Genomic DNA, 15,566 nt, shown 5'->3' with positions numbered 1-15,566 from the left:
CTTACAGTGTCAGCATACATGGCCTCATAGCTGAGATAGCAGCTCTCAACCTCTTTGTCTCGGGGCACACACAAACTAGTTACTCTAAAATTCTGCAGCAGACCAAAAAGTACATCTTTTGCCTGTCTGACAAAAAAATAGGTATAGTTTTGATTCATTCAAGCAGAACAGTTGTGTTGGTGCTGTGATTTTTTGTTTGACAGTCTAAGGGAACAGAGGTCAGTGCCCCTGACTGGTCAGGCACTGCGTGTTTGACACCGCTTGTAGCACGCTGGTTGACAGTTGCTGCCGTTAAGACCACTCAGGTGTTAAGGAGGACCGTGTGCATTTCTATCTGAAGGACGAGACACGGCGTGCAGGGTGGACTGTGTGTGTGTGTCCGCCCACGGTTGCTCTCTTCTTGGGCGGGCACCGCACAGCAGCTGAGGGCCGGCTCAGGGGGCAGCGAGAGCGTTCCCTGTTCTCCCTCCCAGTACCCGCTGGGGTCGCAGGCACTCCCTCTGCTGCCGTGAGAGCTCTGTGTCTGTCCCATTCCGAGAGATCAGGATCCACCGAGAAAAAACAATCCCCGTGCTCCCAGAGTTTTGATCCTGAGGAGCTAGACGTGAGAGGGACAGGGCATTTTTACACAGGGTTCAGGGAACCAGTCCAGTTCTCACCGTGGTTCACAGGCAGCACTGCTGGGGAAGGCTGGGTGGGAAGGGGCGGGCGGTGCTCACGCAGATCCTCGTGTCTGCGGGTGCAGGGCTGCGTCTGCGGGTGCAGGGCTGCGTCTGCCCCGCAGGACAGACCTGCTGGCCTGGCCTCCGTGTGCACTTAGGGCAGACACAGAAGCATCACGTCCAGGTTATTAAGCAGACCAGGACCCGGAGTTTCTAAGGTGGGTCCAGGTAGTCTTGTAACTTGTCACTTCTCCTGACCGCGGTTCAGGGTGTGGCGGAGGGGATGGCCTCTGCGGCCGGGCCGGGTGGCGCTCGCCGGCTGGCCGGCTCCCTTACTGAGGTGGTGTGTGAGGGACGAGGGCTGCCGACGTCCACGGTGCTCTGCGAGGTTTCTGGAGGAGACGATCGGAGCCCTCCATGTCACCAGGTGACAGTGGGCAGTAGGAAGCATGGAATGCGGGCCTGTTGTGGGGGAGACCTTTCTGACCTAAGATGACTGCTAGTGGTCTGGAATGACCACAAAAGCATGACATGGGTTAATTTTGAGGGTCACAATAGTATGACCCAAGTTAGCCAGTCAGACTGCAGCAGTGACACTGTGACTTGTAGAAGTCCCAGCAAGGTGAGGTGCCATTGATCGCTCCAAGAAGTGGTCAGAGGTTTGATGCAAGTCCCTAGTGTCCATGTGTACCAGCTTCTGGCAGAAGTCACATGCCGGCAGGCAGTGGTAGTGCCACGTGAGAGAGATCGAGTCTTTGATTTGCCAGTCTGGCTTTTCAGGTACGGACAGGTTGGAGGGGCCGTACGAGCCAGAAAGATGTAAAACGTCTGGGCCTTGACAATGTCAGGTAAGGTGAGGGTCCTTGCTCCCACTGTACCCCATTGTGCCTACTGGCACTTACTTGGTCTTCAGAGTTGTGGGGGCTGGTGGGGACTGCAGCCCAGGAGACGCCGCCACCTTTCGTGTGGTCGAGCCATCAGCGAACAAGGCCCAGACATTCAGAGGAACTGTGATGACTGGCGAGCCTTCCTGAACCAGTGGCTGTAACAGGTAGCAGGGAAGGAGTTAAGGTTTCTTACCCCGGAAGGTAGTTGCCACTTGTTCCTGCAGGGCTGAGGTGTCCCCAGGGCCAGGTCAGCTGCACCCTTGAGCACACTCGTTTCAGTTGATGAGAGGAGTCCTGCGGGGCCCTTTTTTCTGGTTAGTCCCTAGTTTCAGGTGTTTGCTTTCGATCAGAACTCCGCAGCAGGGCAAGAACCACATCTCCTCGACGGAGGGAGTGTGCCTGGTGCCCGTGTCAGGCAGGTGGCACTGCTGGGCTGGGAGACAGACTCGGTCCTCCCGCGTCCTCCACACCTTCAGCTCCCTCCCCATTGCCGTGTTCTGGGGACCTGGAAACGATGGGAGGGCTGCACCTGTCCCCCTGCGACCCTAACCCTCAGTGGGAGAGTTTTCGGGACAAGCTTGTCACAGTAGCACCACCTGCACAGCACAGCAGTGCACTGAATGTGCCTGAAGCCACCTGCACGATCACTTGAGTTTCCCTGGCCTCCTGCTGGGTCTTCTAGCTCCAGCGGCTCAGGTCTAGTTTCAGGTCGAGCCACTGGGGCACCGACTCCTGCTGTGGGCACAGGAACTGAGGGGTTCAGTGTGTGCTGTCAGGGCTGCGGTCGAGGCTTCCAGGTGCAGCTGGGACGGGGGAAGGTGCCGGTGGAGCTTAAGACTGCCCTTCGGGAACTGATGGCGTGGCTTGGGGGCTTTTTGTTTCTCCCCAGGGCTCCTCAGCCAGGCCGGTGCTGCCTCCTCCCCTGTGCACGGCCTGCTCCCAGCAGACTGGCAGGCTGGGGCCCTCCCCGCCCCTTCGCGGCTGTGCCCCACGCTTCTCGGCTCCGTGTTCCTCACCCCTGGGCTTAGTGCTCTTCCCGCCGTGGGCCTGGCCAGCACAGGGCCTTGGGTGCCTGTGTCCAGGGGAGCTGTGAGAGTGTCTCTCTCCTTTCCTTCCGTGGTGCACACTTGACTTTTTGGTAACAGCAGCTGAGGTCAGAGTGGTAGGGAAGTCACTCCAGGAAGCGGGCTCTGCATTTGCTTTGCTTCCAGTAGGTGGCGGCAGCTGAGCCTTAACGACCAGACCCTGAGTGTGTGCGGCCACCGCGCCTTTCGTCTGGGTCCCCTTGTCACACGGAGGCGTCCCTCCGCCCACTCAGCGGGAGAGCTCAGCCAGAGCCCCTCTTGGTACTTGTTTCAAATCTGCCCTTTGCCATTGGCTGCTAAGCAGTGAGGGGCCCTTACTCCCACCTGCCACTTGGATGAGGACGACTGCTGCAGGTCCTGGAGAGTCTCCTGATAGGTGCCCGGGTCTGGGCCGGGGACTCTCAGCTTCCCTCCTACACTGTCAGCTCTGTGAGCACCGTGTCCGCATCGCCACAGCGCAGGGCCCCTGGTGCAGGGCTTGGGTTTTCATCCTGTGTCCGAGCTTGGCAAACTGGTCTGGTACTGTTTCGTGCGTGTTGGGGGACAACACGTGACAGTCAAGGACTTTGTCCTTCACGGCCTGGCACCTAGCATGCGGCCGGAAGAAGCAGGGACCTGGCACTGAGAGGCCCCGGGGGGCAGTGTGGGGGAGGGGCCCCGCTGGGTGTGCGGGGCGGGGGGGGGGGGGCTCCCCCACAGGGAGGAGCTCCGCTCCTTGTCCTGGAGGAAAGTGGTGCCTAATGCAGCTGAGAGAAGCGGTCAGGGCTTTAAAACAGTGCGAAGTTTGGATGGTGTTTTTATCTGATTAAAGGGTTAATATTGGGGAAAACCAGCAATTTTCATACATAGTTGTTTTATTATACAGTTCTAATATTTAAAAATAGTTTTTACATGTTCTTTTGATAATTTTTGAAAACATTTGTTTTGGGGAAGAAGGAGTTTTGAAATAAATTTAGAGAACTTAAGATAGAACTGTAGCTTTATTTGCTATAATATTCTAATATCGGAGAAAACCTTGAGCTATTTAATTCAAGCAGTGTGTGATACATACTATTACATTTTGTTACAAGAGAAATGCACTGTATTTTGCCTTGTTTCCCTCACACCATTTTACCTTTGAAGCTTCAGGGTGCGTAGAGGTTGTTGAGCTCCGCGAGGACAGTGCTCCTGTTTTCACTGGGTTGAGAAAGTACACCAGCCTCGGAGTCCACCTTGCAAGTGACCAGTCAGCAGACATGTCGAAAACCACTGCAGAGTCTTCTTAACCATTTAACATTCTTGGAAATAAAATAAGCCAGAGAGTGTTAGTTTTTAAAGTTGGTTATATTTAGGTTTCACATATCAGTTTACCCATGTGCTTATAATTTGTTTCAGTCTTCATTGAATTTTGAGAAGCATTCTGAGAACTTTTCATGGACAGAGAGTCGTTATGATGTGAATCGCCGACGACACAACTCTTCAGATGGCTTTGATTCTGGTGTTGGACGTCCTAACGGAGGTAAAGTGTGCTAAGGGATGGTAGGGTTTAAGGGCTCTCTTACGTTCTTTAAGAATGTTTTGATTGCGACTCATTCTTTAGGCATAACTATCTTCTTTGAATTTATAATACTTTCCATGATCAAAAAAGGTAACTTTGGAAGGAAAGAGAAGAACGGATGGCGGACGCATGGAAGAAATGGAGCTGAAAACATAAATCACCGGGGCGGGTTCCACGGCGGGGGCAGCTCCCGCTCTCGCAGCAGCGGCTTCCACCCTGGGAAAAGTCAAGGGCTGCACGAGAACAGCACCCCTGACAGCGACCCCGGCAGGAGAGAGGACAAGAGAGAGCGCAGGCAGTTTGAGGCCGAGGACTTCGTAAGTTCCTTGCCGCTGGGGTCCAGGTGGGGTTTCTGCAGGTGGCGGGGCAGTGGGGGCGGCAGGAGATTCTAGCAGCCCAGCTCCTTCCCTGTGGAGACCGCATTGGACAAGTCCGCTCTTTTAAAGGCTTTTGTGCGTAATTGTCCCTTCCCCTCACCCTCCTCCCCTCCTCCTGCTTCCTCCTGAGTCTCCCTCACCCTGTGGTCTTGATAAATTTGTGTTGTTTTATTTCTTACAGAAATGGAAATAATTTCTCTTAGAAATAATGCCTGAGTTCAGTGGGTTATTTGCAAATGGATCTTAATATCTTTAAAAATCTGTTAAATTTTTGGAAGGAATATTTTATCAGTAGTACATTTTACTTAGATTGTGTCTCTTCACACTTGATTATTCATGTATACTCCTAAATTAATTCCAGGATAGCTCTCCTTTCTTTCAGCTACTGTCTCTCGAGTTTTTTTGTGGTCAGGGAAGGCAAACTAATTGTTAGCCTAGGTCAGAAATAATTAGGAATATCAGCTCCACTACTAAAAACAAGCATGAACTAATTAAAAACAAAATTTTGCTAATATTTTTCCTTTTGGTAAATCTCACCATGTGGCTGGCCTTCTAAACGCCGTTTTCTCAAGCTGCATAAAAACTGATCTAGTGTACGCTCTGTATCTAGTCCCTGTGATTCATTCCTGATCGTCTGTGTGTGTGTGCACATGCTCAGTCTTCATTCCGATGTGTGTGCCTGGCGTCCGAGTCTAGCTGTTCTTGACCATCTGAACACACAGGTGAGGAAGACAGGGAAGGTCCCTGCTCTTGCTGAGTTTCTGTTCTGTGGAGGACCTTCAGAATGCGGACAGAAAAAATAATTAGTGTTCTGCGGAGAATTTAGACCGGAAGTCACTGAGTGGCCACTTTGGTTTGGGAGACCAGGAGAGGTTCCTCTGGGAGTGTCCTTTAATCTGGGACGGGAGGGCGAGTGCCGTGTTGAGACTGGAGAAAGGGGAAGAGCTGGTGGGCGGGCCCCGAGGGTGGGAGCAAGCTTGTCCGGTTTAAGGGCTGGAAGTTAGGCTTCTGTGGGGCAAGGAGCAGTGTTCCGTCGGGGTGGAGAGGCAGGACAGGGTTCCCCCTGAGCAGGGCTGGTCCCCGTGATGGGAGAACCTCAGTTTAACTGCAGGGGCAGCTGAAGTCTCTCGGGAGAGAAGCGGAGTCCGGGAGGGCGCTGGTTTTCGTTTCTTTGAAGACCCTTCCAGGAGAGGTTGGAACACGAGTGGCTTGCCGAGAGAGCGGGGAGGCCAGTTGGGAAGCGGTGGCCGCAGTTCAGGGGGAACAGGATGGCTTGTCTGGGCAGGGGGCTGGGACCGGCGAGGGTTGGCTGGAGGGTTGAAGTGAGAGAAGGAATTGCACAGATGGGTTCCTGGGTAGGGGAGTGGTGAGGGAAAGAGAAGAACAAAGATTATGCTTAGGTTCTGTCGTCCATTAATTAACCTTCGAATCACTGAGCTTTCCATTTCTCTAGTCCGTTTTTTCCACTTGTGAGTTGGCACAAAATGGAGTTTTTGTGACATGAACAAACCAGGAGTGACAGTAGCGTGCTCTCGTAGTGCTGAGAGGGTTAAAGGAGTAACACAAGTGAAAGTCACTGGCAGACAGTGCCAGGCGCGTAGCAAGCATTCACTAAAACCCAGTTGCTGCTGTCGCTGCTATTACTACTATGGCTAGGATGACGGTGCTGCACCCCCACTTCCACTGCGGTGGGCGTCAGCCGTCGCAGCCCTGGCGCTGGAGTCCGGGCCTGTCCCCTCACACCTGGCAGCACTGCCTCCGTGAGAAGACCCCTGCGCCCTGCGCCGCAGCCTCCTCGGTCCTCTTCCATGTGCGTCGGGGGAGGGGGCCGGGCCGGGGCGCGCGCCTGCTCTGCGGGCTTCTGGTGGCGATGCCGCAGAGTGCCTTTCCCTCACTGGTGTGGTGATTAAAATACTCACCTTAGGATTCGTTTCATTCAGCACATGCTAGGCACCTTTACGGCATGGCAGGCTGTGTTGCCGTGTGACACCAAACAGACACGATGTGATTGCTGGGCCTTTAGGATGTTAGAGGGTGGACGCATCTGAAGATGAGCTCTAGAGCGCGCAGTGCTCAGCTCCGTTTCCTCTCAGTGTCCTGAGCGCCGCTCGCTGAAATAAGAATGTGCGCTTTGCTCTGAGGATAGTGAGTGTGTTTTTTACTAAACCATCCAGTCATGAAAACAACAAGAATTGGGGGTCCTCTTCCCTGCCCTTGACCTTCTGCTGACAAAGGGGTTTTCTCAGATTGATACCACTATGTTCTCTTTTGTTCGCTCTTTTTTTTCTGACACTTTGCTTGTTTTTCCTTGCTGGGAGTGAGTACAGGTAGTAACCATTTTCATGATTAGCGGGCTAAGCCGAAATGTAGGTTTGTGATTATAATTTGTCTTTAATTGTTGAGTGGGTTATGTCATTTGGTTTTTTACTATGACTTTGAGATTACATTAAAGCTTATACATTTTTTGTATTATTTTGATTCCAATTTTCTTTCAGCCATCTTTAAATCCTGAGTATGAGAGAGAACCAAATCAGAATAAGTCTTTAGCTGCAGGTGTATGGGGTAAGTAATCTTTTGTCTATCTTTGAGGGGTATAAAATGTTATTTGTAGGTTTCACTTCTGTGTTTTTAAAATACATAGGCTAGAATTAAATTACAGTATGGTTTGATGTGCTAATAAGTAAGTTACAGAAAAGGTGGAAATTACCCATTAAAACAAGATATTGGGGATAGAAGAAGAGTTTGAGTAGAAATAATTGATTTGCCCTTGTTTGTACCATTAAGTATACTCACATATGAATTTTTAAAAAATGGTTGTAAGTTTATGTTAATGAACGGTTGTCATTTTGAGAGCAGCCCAATAATCTAAAGGAAAGACTTAAATTAATTTTTAGTTTTACAGAAGTTGCAAATTTAGTTAACTGGAAGAATAAGTACTCCTTCTTACAGTGTGACAAATTTAATCTTTTTACTTATGAAAATGGTTATCCATAGAGAGTATTTAGATACAATTGTATGAATTTGCCTATGGAAGTAGTCTGTGCTTGAAATTAATTTGCCTTTTTGATTGTCAGAGTTTAATGACAGTTTTTCTGATAATAAGTCCCTTTTGTATTAAACTGCACTCAGTATAAATTAGCTTTTTTAAGATTTAAGTGAAGTTTAAAATAATGGAAAATTCATAATAAGACTTGATATCTGAAAAATAAATTTAATTATTTGATACCAAATTCAAAAGTGATGTAAATGTACATTCCCTTTGGAACTTGTACTCATGTTCATTTATATTTTCCTATTGAAAATCAACTTACCAGAACAAAAGGATTGTGGCTACGACAGCATAATGGCCCAGCAGTGAAGGCATTATTTTAAACTTTGCCACTTCCTGTGCTGTTCTTTATTGTGTTTATGGGGTGATACTCTGGGCAATTGTTTTGTTTCTCTTTGATCTCCAGGTTTATTTGAGGGGTTTTTTGAGGGTGGGGGTGGGGGTGGTCAGACACTTGTTAGAACCATGTGAATGGCGTTGTGTTTTCTGTATTGCAAATTAGTATTTCTGCCACTCTCCCCAGGCCTACACGCCCAGACACACACATTCCCAACCAAAAAATCCTCCCCAGCTCCTCTCTTAGGTATGTCTCCTTATTCTTCAGTTTTTCTGGGAACAGCTGATTGCATAAGAATCTAGAACCACCTGGAAGGTGTTAAATAGAATCTCTAAGAGATTAGGAATAATTTGGATAATTTGATTAGAATGAAAGTAAATAAAAAATCAAGAATGTCAGTGAACATTTGTCATATAAAACTTCCTGTAGATGTGCTGATATCGATCCTTGGTTAATGTAATAATTTTTAGAAATGATTTAAAGTCAAATGCATCTTTGACAGTATTGACAGTGCGGTTTATTAATATGAAGATTTTGGTTTTACTGTTTCAGGGTTGGTATAAGGATTTTGAGTACTAGTGGGAAAGATGTTTGAAAGGAAAATGTACTCATTACTGAGAAGTGTGTGCTTTAGAAAAAAAGATTGTTCATTGTGGCATGGTTAATTGTGAAATTCCCAGTGCTTCCCATAGGAATACAATGAAACTTTCATTGTATTGCATTTCATTATTCCTTTCTCACTTCCCCCACTGGGTTCCCAAATATTGTTGTACCCACTGCAACATTTAAAATAGCTATTATGTTCCTGAGGAAGACATGAGAGAAATTTAGGAAAGACTTCAGTAGAACTTTTCTAGTGCTGCCTCCTTCCAGGTAAGTAAAAATTTAATAATGGAAATGTAATAAGTATTAAAAATAAAAACAGTTTGTCCCTGAAGTTATCCCTTTATAGATCAGAAAGAGTCTAAATATAATATCCCAATTTAAAAAATAACCTTGTGGGAAAGTAACGCACTATTTAAAATGCAGTTACATACATTTAATTCTGCTCAGAACTGGGTCAGATTTGCTAGGAGCACCTTCCCGCAGCTCGTGTCTGTGACTGAGGCAGCTCTGACCCTCAGCAGGGTCACCGTGGTCGGGGCACAGGCTTGGCACTGCCTCGGTCGGCCTCCCTGCCGTGACCGGGGCGACCTGAAACACAAACCCAGGGCACTCCAGTGCGCCTGTGAGAATTGTATCGTACTTTGAGTTGTGTGGTGTGTTCGGGGGATGGCGAAGAGATACAGTGACATGTGTTTATTATGTATTTGTCAGCAGTTGGAGACATAATTAGTAACTGATTTTTGTGATTTCAGGAGTCCTGCTGGCTGTGTCTGTGTTGACACAGCATGTCAGCAGGACCGGATTAGCAGAGGCTAATGCGCAGTGCTTGAGATGCTAAATACTGAAAACTTGGGTCGTTAGTAATTAACTTAGAGCTTAATTTTGTTTCAGTTCAGCATTCATACTTGTGTGTATTTTTTTATAACTTGAGGAAGTTTTACAATTTTTGCTATTTCACATTACTACTTGAAAGCATCAAGGTTAATTTTTAAGAGTTTTGTCTTTGAATTCAAAGCAAATTGGTGACTACTTCTTAAAGATGGGTTGTTTTCTAGAGAATTCCAATGATGCTAGCCACAAGCATGCAGACCTGATTTAATTAAATGAGTTAGATCATGTTGAAACCCACTTTTTTAAAAAAAGGAACTTTGTAAGTAGAATTAAGAGAAGGGAATAACCTTTATCAAATTTCTTTGTAAACACATTTTGTTGGTAAATTGTTTATGTATCGAAATGATTCCATTTTCCTTTAATATCTTTCTTATGGGAATATTGTTAAAATCGTGTAAAGCAGAGACAGGCAGCACAGCCTGTGTTCACGGTTGAGGAGGGAGAGGGCGTGGGGTTTGATCAGAGGACATGACACAGGGAACTCTGTGTGGTCGGAGCGGGGCCCGTCACACGTCCGTCCTGAGAGTTTGCTCCGTTCTAGAGGGTGTCGCTTCTCGCCTGTCCTCCACGTGAGTGGGAAACCCCCTCCCCGCCCTGCACGTCAGGTCTGCGTTGGTGAAACTCTGTTCGGCGGCCCCCTGCTGCCGTCAGAGAGGACCGACGTGTACGTCACACTGGAAACTCAAACCCAGATTCCGACAGCCCAGTCTTAGGTTACTTGTTAGAACCAGGGTTCACGGTAGGAGTTTGCTGCAGTTGCCGGGGCACAGGGTCTCCCAGCGTGGAGCTGGGGTGCCGTGTCTTCCACGCCCGCGCTCCCTCCCCCATCAGCGTGGCACCGTCCCCCGTCCCCCTTTCACTGGGCTGTGTGCTCTGCTCACACGGCAGAGTTGTTTCTTGTCTTGTGTTAGGGTGGCGAGGAGCCTCAGTTCAGGCCAGCGTCGGTGGGACAGCGGAGGGGGGGGTGGCCCGATGTCTTGGGGCCGTGCACCCTCCCAGGCCCGTGCCCTGCCGGTTCAGCGTGGACTTGGCGCTTTCGGTTGGGCCTGGGGAACGCTTTGCAGTGTCTGGCTGGCAGTGGTCGAGTTTCTCTGCTCTCCAGCGCTGGGACGCTGTGCCTGAGTGCCCCGGCTTCCGGGTCAGGTGTGGGCCCCGCAGGAGCTCTGTGGCTCACGGGTTGTTTCCTTAGCCGTTGGGAAGAGGGCGCTCGGCCTCTCACGTGCGGGATGAGGAGGGTCCGAGGCCCACGTGGGGAGAGCACCACCCACGTTTGTCCGCCGTGTAGAACCCTCGATCACGTTACAGGTGTCTTATCCCCTTGTTCAGATCCAGCAAGCCAGGGAAATTCTAGTAGATTTATGAAAAGGCTCCCCTCCCCCCCAGAGAAGAGAGAATTTCTAGTGATGTGTCAAATAGTAAAGTGTAAGTAATTGAAGTCAGAAAGAACTTCATGTGGCCGCTGTGCAGAGAGCTTAGTTAAAGAACAGCAGGGAGATTGAGACGACGTCAGCTTGGAGTCACATGGGGCAGTGTTTCAGCTCTCCTCCTCTTCCACAGACTTGAGCCACTGCCGCCCCCCCGCCCCCCCCTTGACTCTGTCTGGGGGGAACGAAACTGGTTGTTACAGCCACAGGAATTGGGAAAGCAGGAATACCAGGGCGACAAAGGGACATTTAAAGTCCGTTGTTGGTGGGTTACAGTAGCTGGTGAGGACAGGGAGGCCGTGACGGGAGAACCCCAGGGCACGTCTGCCTGCAGGTGGGTGGAACTTCGATCGCAGTGAGAGTAACTGCCCGGGAGCTTGCGGTCGTCAGCACTTGCAGTTTACCAAAGTCAGTAACTTCCTTTCAAGTTCTGGGTTAAAGGCGTTTCATCAGTGCATCATTTTTTTCCTTTAAAAGAACAAATAATTTGGATCTTTGCATGTAATTTACAAAAACTACATAGTTCCCAGTTGACAAAGTAAATGGAGAAAGTGTAGGAGACATTGGATACTGTCGAAACCTAACAGCCTCAACCCTTGCCTTGGAAGGGTGGCGTCAGGAGCACTGGTGGGAACAGTCTGTGGTCAGATGAGCCAGTCCTCGGGGACATGGGGCGGCCACACGGGACGCACAGTCCACCCGGGCTCTGGGTGCCGCCGCCGCCGCCCTTCCCGTCACGTCTGTGTGGCTGGCGCCGGTCCACACACACGGCCCTGTCCCTCGCCGGGCGGGCTTGCGCAGGGTGTTGGGCGCAGTCACGTGCAGGGCCAAGTCAGTCTCCGCCGTGTTCATTTCTGGTAGTGTTTTTCTCCTCTTACAGTCCCGTGGGTCAACTTAAAACTCCCGACAGAGGACACCTTTTAAATATAATTGGAAGCCTATCACGGTAGATACAGTGCATGACTCCTCGGGACATTTTTTCCTGATTTACTGAAGGAAATACTGCCGTAACTTTGAGATACGAGCTATTTTCCACTTTATAGAGGAGAGATTACCTAGCAAGGTTGGAGCAAGCACAAAATTGTGTAAACCTGAAACAGAACCACGTGTTCTCGGCTCCGTGCTCTAGTGCTTGAGCACGGACGTACTTCCATGCGTCCGCGCTGGGTCTGCTGCCCTCCCGCCCGGCCACTCGCGCCCCCCTTCAGGCGCCTGGGCCGTCTCCACCTTCGCTGCCTGTTCTTCTGCGACTGATCGTGGGGGCTTCGCGGTTCCTCTTTCCCTGCGGCGAAGGCTCTTGGAGGAAGCAGCCAGCGCATTTCTTACTCCTCCGAGGTGTCTAGGAGCCCAGTTGTAGGAAAGGCCAACGACGCCGAGACTCAGAGGGAGCAGCCCTGCTTGCCTCTTCACTCCCCTTCTCCTCTCACTTCTCATTTTGATCAATGATAGTTTGTGTGTAAAAAATACTATTTTTTTGCTTCCTGTACCTGCAGCCTTGTATGTGGGATTGTCTTCCTTCTGTCTGAAGTACGTCATTTAGAATGTACTTTAATAAGGACCTTTGCTTGGTGATCAATTTTTAATTTTTGTCTGAAAAAGTTTTATTTCTGCCTTATATGGCATTTCCCAGTCTTCGTCTGGAGTCCCTCCGTGGGTGTTGGGCTCCTTTGGGTGTGCTCTGAGCTCCACAGAGCTGACGCTCTCAGAACCGTCTGTTGTGATCATCGTGAGCATGCTCACGTGGTACCATCTCTTTGACTATAGACACACCAGTTACACTCTGCGAGTAGGTTTTCGTACTTTGACAACTGCCGCGATCTTGAGGAAAGCTTGTAGTCAGCAACTGTCAGTCCTTGTGCTGACTTCCGAAGCTGGGGTTGGGTCGGCCGCCCTGCAGCTTACAGATGCCTTCAGGGCAGTGCAGTCCGGTGCTCAGTGAGGCCTGGAATGAGTGGGCTGGTGGTGTGGAAACAGAACTCTCTCATTAGTTGTAGCTGAAGTAGAAATAGAGGAACTGTGGTTCCCTGCTTATTGGTAACAGCTTTATAAGTGAGATCAAAAAGAATGAAAAGAAATGAGGGCAATTCTCCTTTCAAAAGGGAAAAAAAGGACTATATACTTTACATTCCCAGTGTTAAGAGCCATTAGGATGAAAACTGCAATTAAAAAAGTAATTAAAATATGTTAGACTCTAGTTCACCTTGGTGTGGACATTGTGGGCCTTTGAGGGCCACTGTGCAGCTGCAGTCGCGGTGGTCGCTGGCACTGCACAGTGCCTCTGTGGCCTGTCCGGGCGTCAGCCGGGCTTCGCAGGGGGGAGTGTGGCTCGCGTCGCCCGGGAGGCGGCGGTGGTTTCTCAGCGTGATTGAGGCTTAGAGTGTGCTGTGCATTTGGTGCTTTAATTCTGTGTTAAAAGGTAAACTGTGTGTAACTCCTGCTCGTGCTTTATTTATGCAGAGTACCCTCCGAACCCTAAATCTAGAGCTCCAAGGATGCTGGTCATTAAGAAAGGGAACGCAAAAGACTTCCAGCTCTCTGGGTTCCCAGGAGTCGGAAATCTTCCGTCACAGCCAGTTAAGAACGGGGCTGGTCCGAGTGTCTATAAAGGGCTAGTCCCGAAGCCTGCTGCTCCGCCTTCAAAAGTAAGTCCTGCGTTGTTGGAAGTGCACGTTTCACCCAGGTGTCAGTGGAGCTACTCCGGGAAAACAGGGTTAGGAAATTTACACCAAAGTGTGGGGGTATTTGGTGAGGCGCTGACCTTTGAGTAGAAAGAGTTGGTGTGTTATGTGTCATTATTTCAAGGGTGTGTGTGTGTGTGTCCATGTATGTGTTCTCGTTTTAGTAGGGAATGAAATCTGTAACACTTTTGTTAGATGGATTTGAGATATATTTGCTTAGGTTTTTTCATTTGCTGTTTGCTTGGTGTTCTGGCCTTAGCTTTTTGAAACTCCCACTAGTGTTTTCTTGACATTAGGCAAAAGAAATCTGTGGGCTTCTAAAACGGAAAAAGTAGCAGTGTAGTCAGATGTTTTCATCTGAAAACCACACTTCCAATTTGAAATGCAAAAGAAGATGCCAGAGAATCTGGTGGGAGTGATTAATAGCAATACTAAACAGCAGTTTCTGTGAGCCCCGCGCAGTCACCTCCGCTACACTGTTCCCTGTGTTCTCGCTCCTCTGGGTCATCTGTGTGTGATGCACAGTAACGTGTGTGTGTGTGTTTCTCTTCAGCCTCCACAGTGGAAAAGCCAAACTAAAGAGAATAAAGGGGGCGCTGCTTTCTCTCACGAGTCTGCATACGGCGCTGGCAACTTCAGTGCTTTTAAGTCAGCTGCCAAGAGCTTCAGCCCGTCGGCAGCTCCCGCGAAGGAGGTAGGTATGGCCTTGAGCGTCGCTCCTGAGGACTGCAACGCTTTGTGGTCGTGCTCCGCTCGCTCGCAGCGGAAGGCATAGTTTCATCACATGAATGAATCAAAAGGAGACGTAGTTGTTCCTCAAAACTTCACTCAGATACTTCCCCTGTATTCGCTAACACTTTGGAATGTTAAGTAGGAATAAGTTTTTTAAAGTTCTAATGAAACTTTCCAAATATCCCAAAATGTACATAAAATACCGTATTAGGAAAATCACAGTTTTGATAGTTGGGGTAGAGTAATGCTAGGCGTATGATTGAACCTTGACTTTAATTTGAGGATTTGTATAATTTCATCTTCTTTGGGGGCTGATGGAAATTTTACTGATGTTCACAATTCAAGGAACAGAGGGGAGGAGGGGAGAGGAAAGAGGCGTAATGTCGAGCTGACTTCAGATGCTTGGTAAGCAAGGCATTTCTGGGGCATTGACCAGGTCTCTGGAACGTCCATACCAGGGAGTCCCCTGCCCAGTTCATGGTCAGAGGACACTTGTGGCTCTGCAGTTACACTGGAAGTGCCCGGGGCGCCGTGTGGGAGCGTCAGGGCCCCTCGTGCACTGGCTCTCGGTCCCAGGCTTTTGGAGCCTGGTGGGAGGACCCGCAGTCTCGGCTGGCCGGCCGTGGCGTGGCGCCGGTCCAGCGTCACGGCTCTTTGCCCCGGTGAAAGCCTCTGACGTGGCGCTCTCACGCTCTGCTTTGTGTTGTGTCCCACCGCCCAGACGAAACACTGACCACGGCGTGACGCCAGAATGTGGTCCTTGTGCTCTTCCTTCCTGCCCTTCCACGGAAGTCTTTCTGGTGAAAGCCTCCCCCCGTGTGAATGAGCGCAACCTCAGACCCTGGAGAGCACAGTTTAGAACACTGCTTTTCTGTGCGCTGTTGGAGCACTCACACAATTTTAGGGTCTATCTAATAAAAATAGTATTTACCCCGGCCGGTGTGGCTCAGTGGACTGAGCGCCGGCCTGCGAACCAAAGGGTCGCTGGTCTGATTCCCAGTCAGGGCACACGCCTGGGTTGAGGGTTGGGTCCCCAGTAGGGGGCACTCAGGAGGCAACCACACACGGATGTTTCTCTTCTCATTCTCCTCCTATTCCGCTATCTCTAAAACATAAATAAAATCTAAAACATAGCGAACTCCCAATTTAGAGTGGTCTGGTGAGACCGCAGCTGTTTCGGGGGCATAAGAAGGTCCTTTCGTGACTCCCACGGTGGTGTAGCGGGAACGCACCGGGGTGGGGGAGTCGGTCTCGTGCCGTGAGTGCAGGCGAGCGCGGGCGGTGGCGGCCGGACGTGGCCA

General features: G+C 49.8%; 1 protein-coding gene across 2 annotated transcripts in view; it reads left to right on the top strand.

The window, feature by feature from the left end:
- GPBP1 (GC-rich promoter binding protein 1) overlaps positions 1 to 15,566 on the top strand; it is a 57,433-nt gene that overhangs the window by 29,452 nt on the left and 12,415 nt on the right. The window contains exons 4-9 of one of the 2 annotated variants that reach the window (XM_045839892.1): positions 4,009 to 4,132; positions 4,262 to 4,488; positions 7,044 to 7,110; positions 8,121 to 8,180; positions 13,313 to 13,497; positions 14,087 to 14,227. In XM_045839892.1, coding sequence (XP_045695848.1) covers positions 4,009 to 4,132; positions 4,262 to 4,488; positions 7,044 to 7,110; positions 8,121 to 8,180; positions 13,313 to 13,497; positions 14,087 to 14,227 — 804 coding nt within the window. The remainder of the gene's footprint in view (positions 1 to 4,008; positions 4,133 to 4,261; positions 4,489 to 7,043; positions 7,111 to 8,120; positions 8,181 to 13,312; positions 13,498 to 14,086; positions 14,228 to 15,566) is intronic. The other variant, XM_045839893.1, reaches the window with a different exon arrangement.

Source organism: Phyllostomus hastatus, unplaced genomic scaffold (genome assembly GCF_019186645.2).
Source record: "Phyllostomus hastatus isolate PE091 unplaced genomic scaffold, TTU_PhHast_1.1 phas_contig_329, whole genome shotgun sequence".
NCBI classification, from domain to species: Eukaryota; Metazoa; Chordata; class Mammalia; order Chiroptera; family Phyllostomidae; genus Phyllostomus; species Phyllostomus hastatus.
The sequence above is the reverse complement of the archived record's forward strand: the minus strand, read 5'-3'. Positions and strand labels throughout refer to the sequence as shown.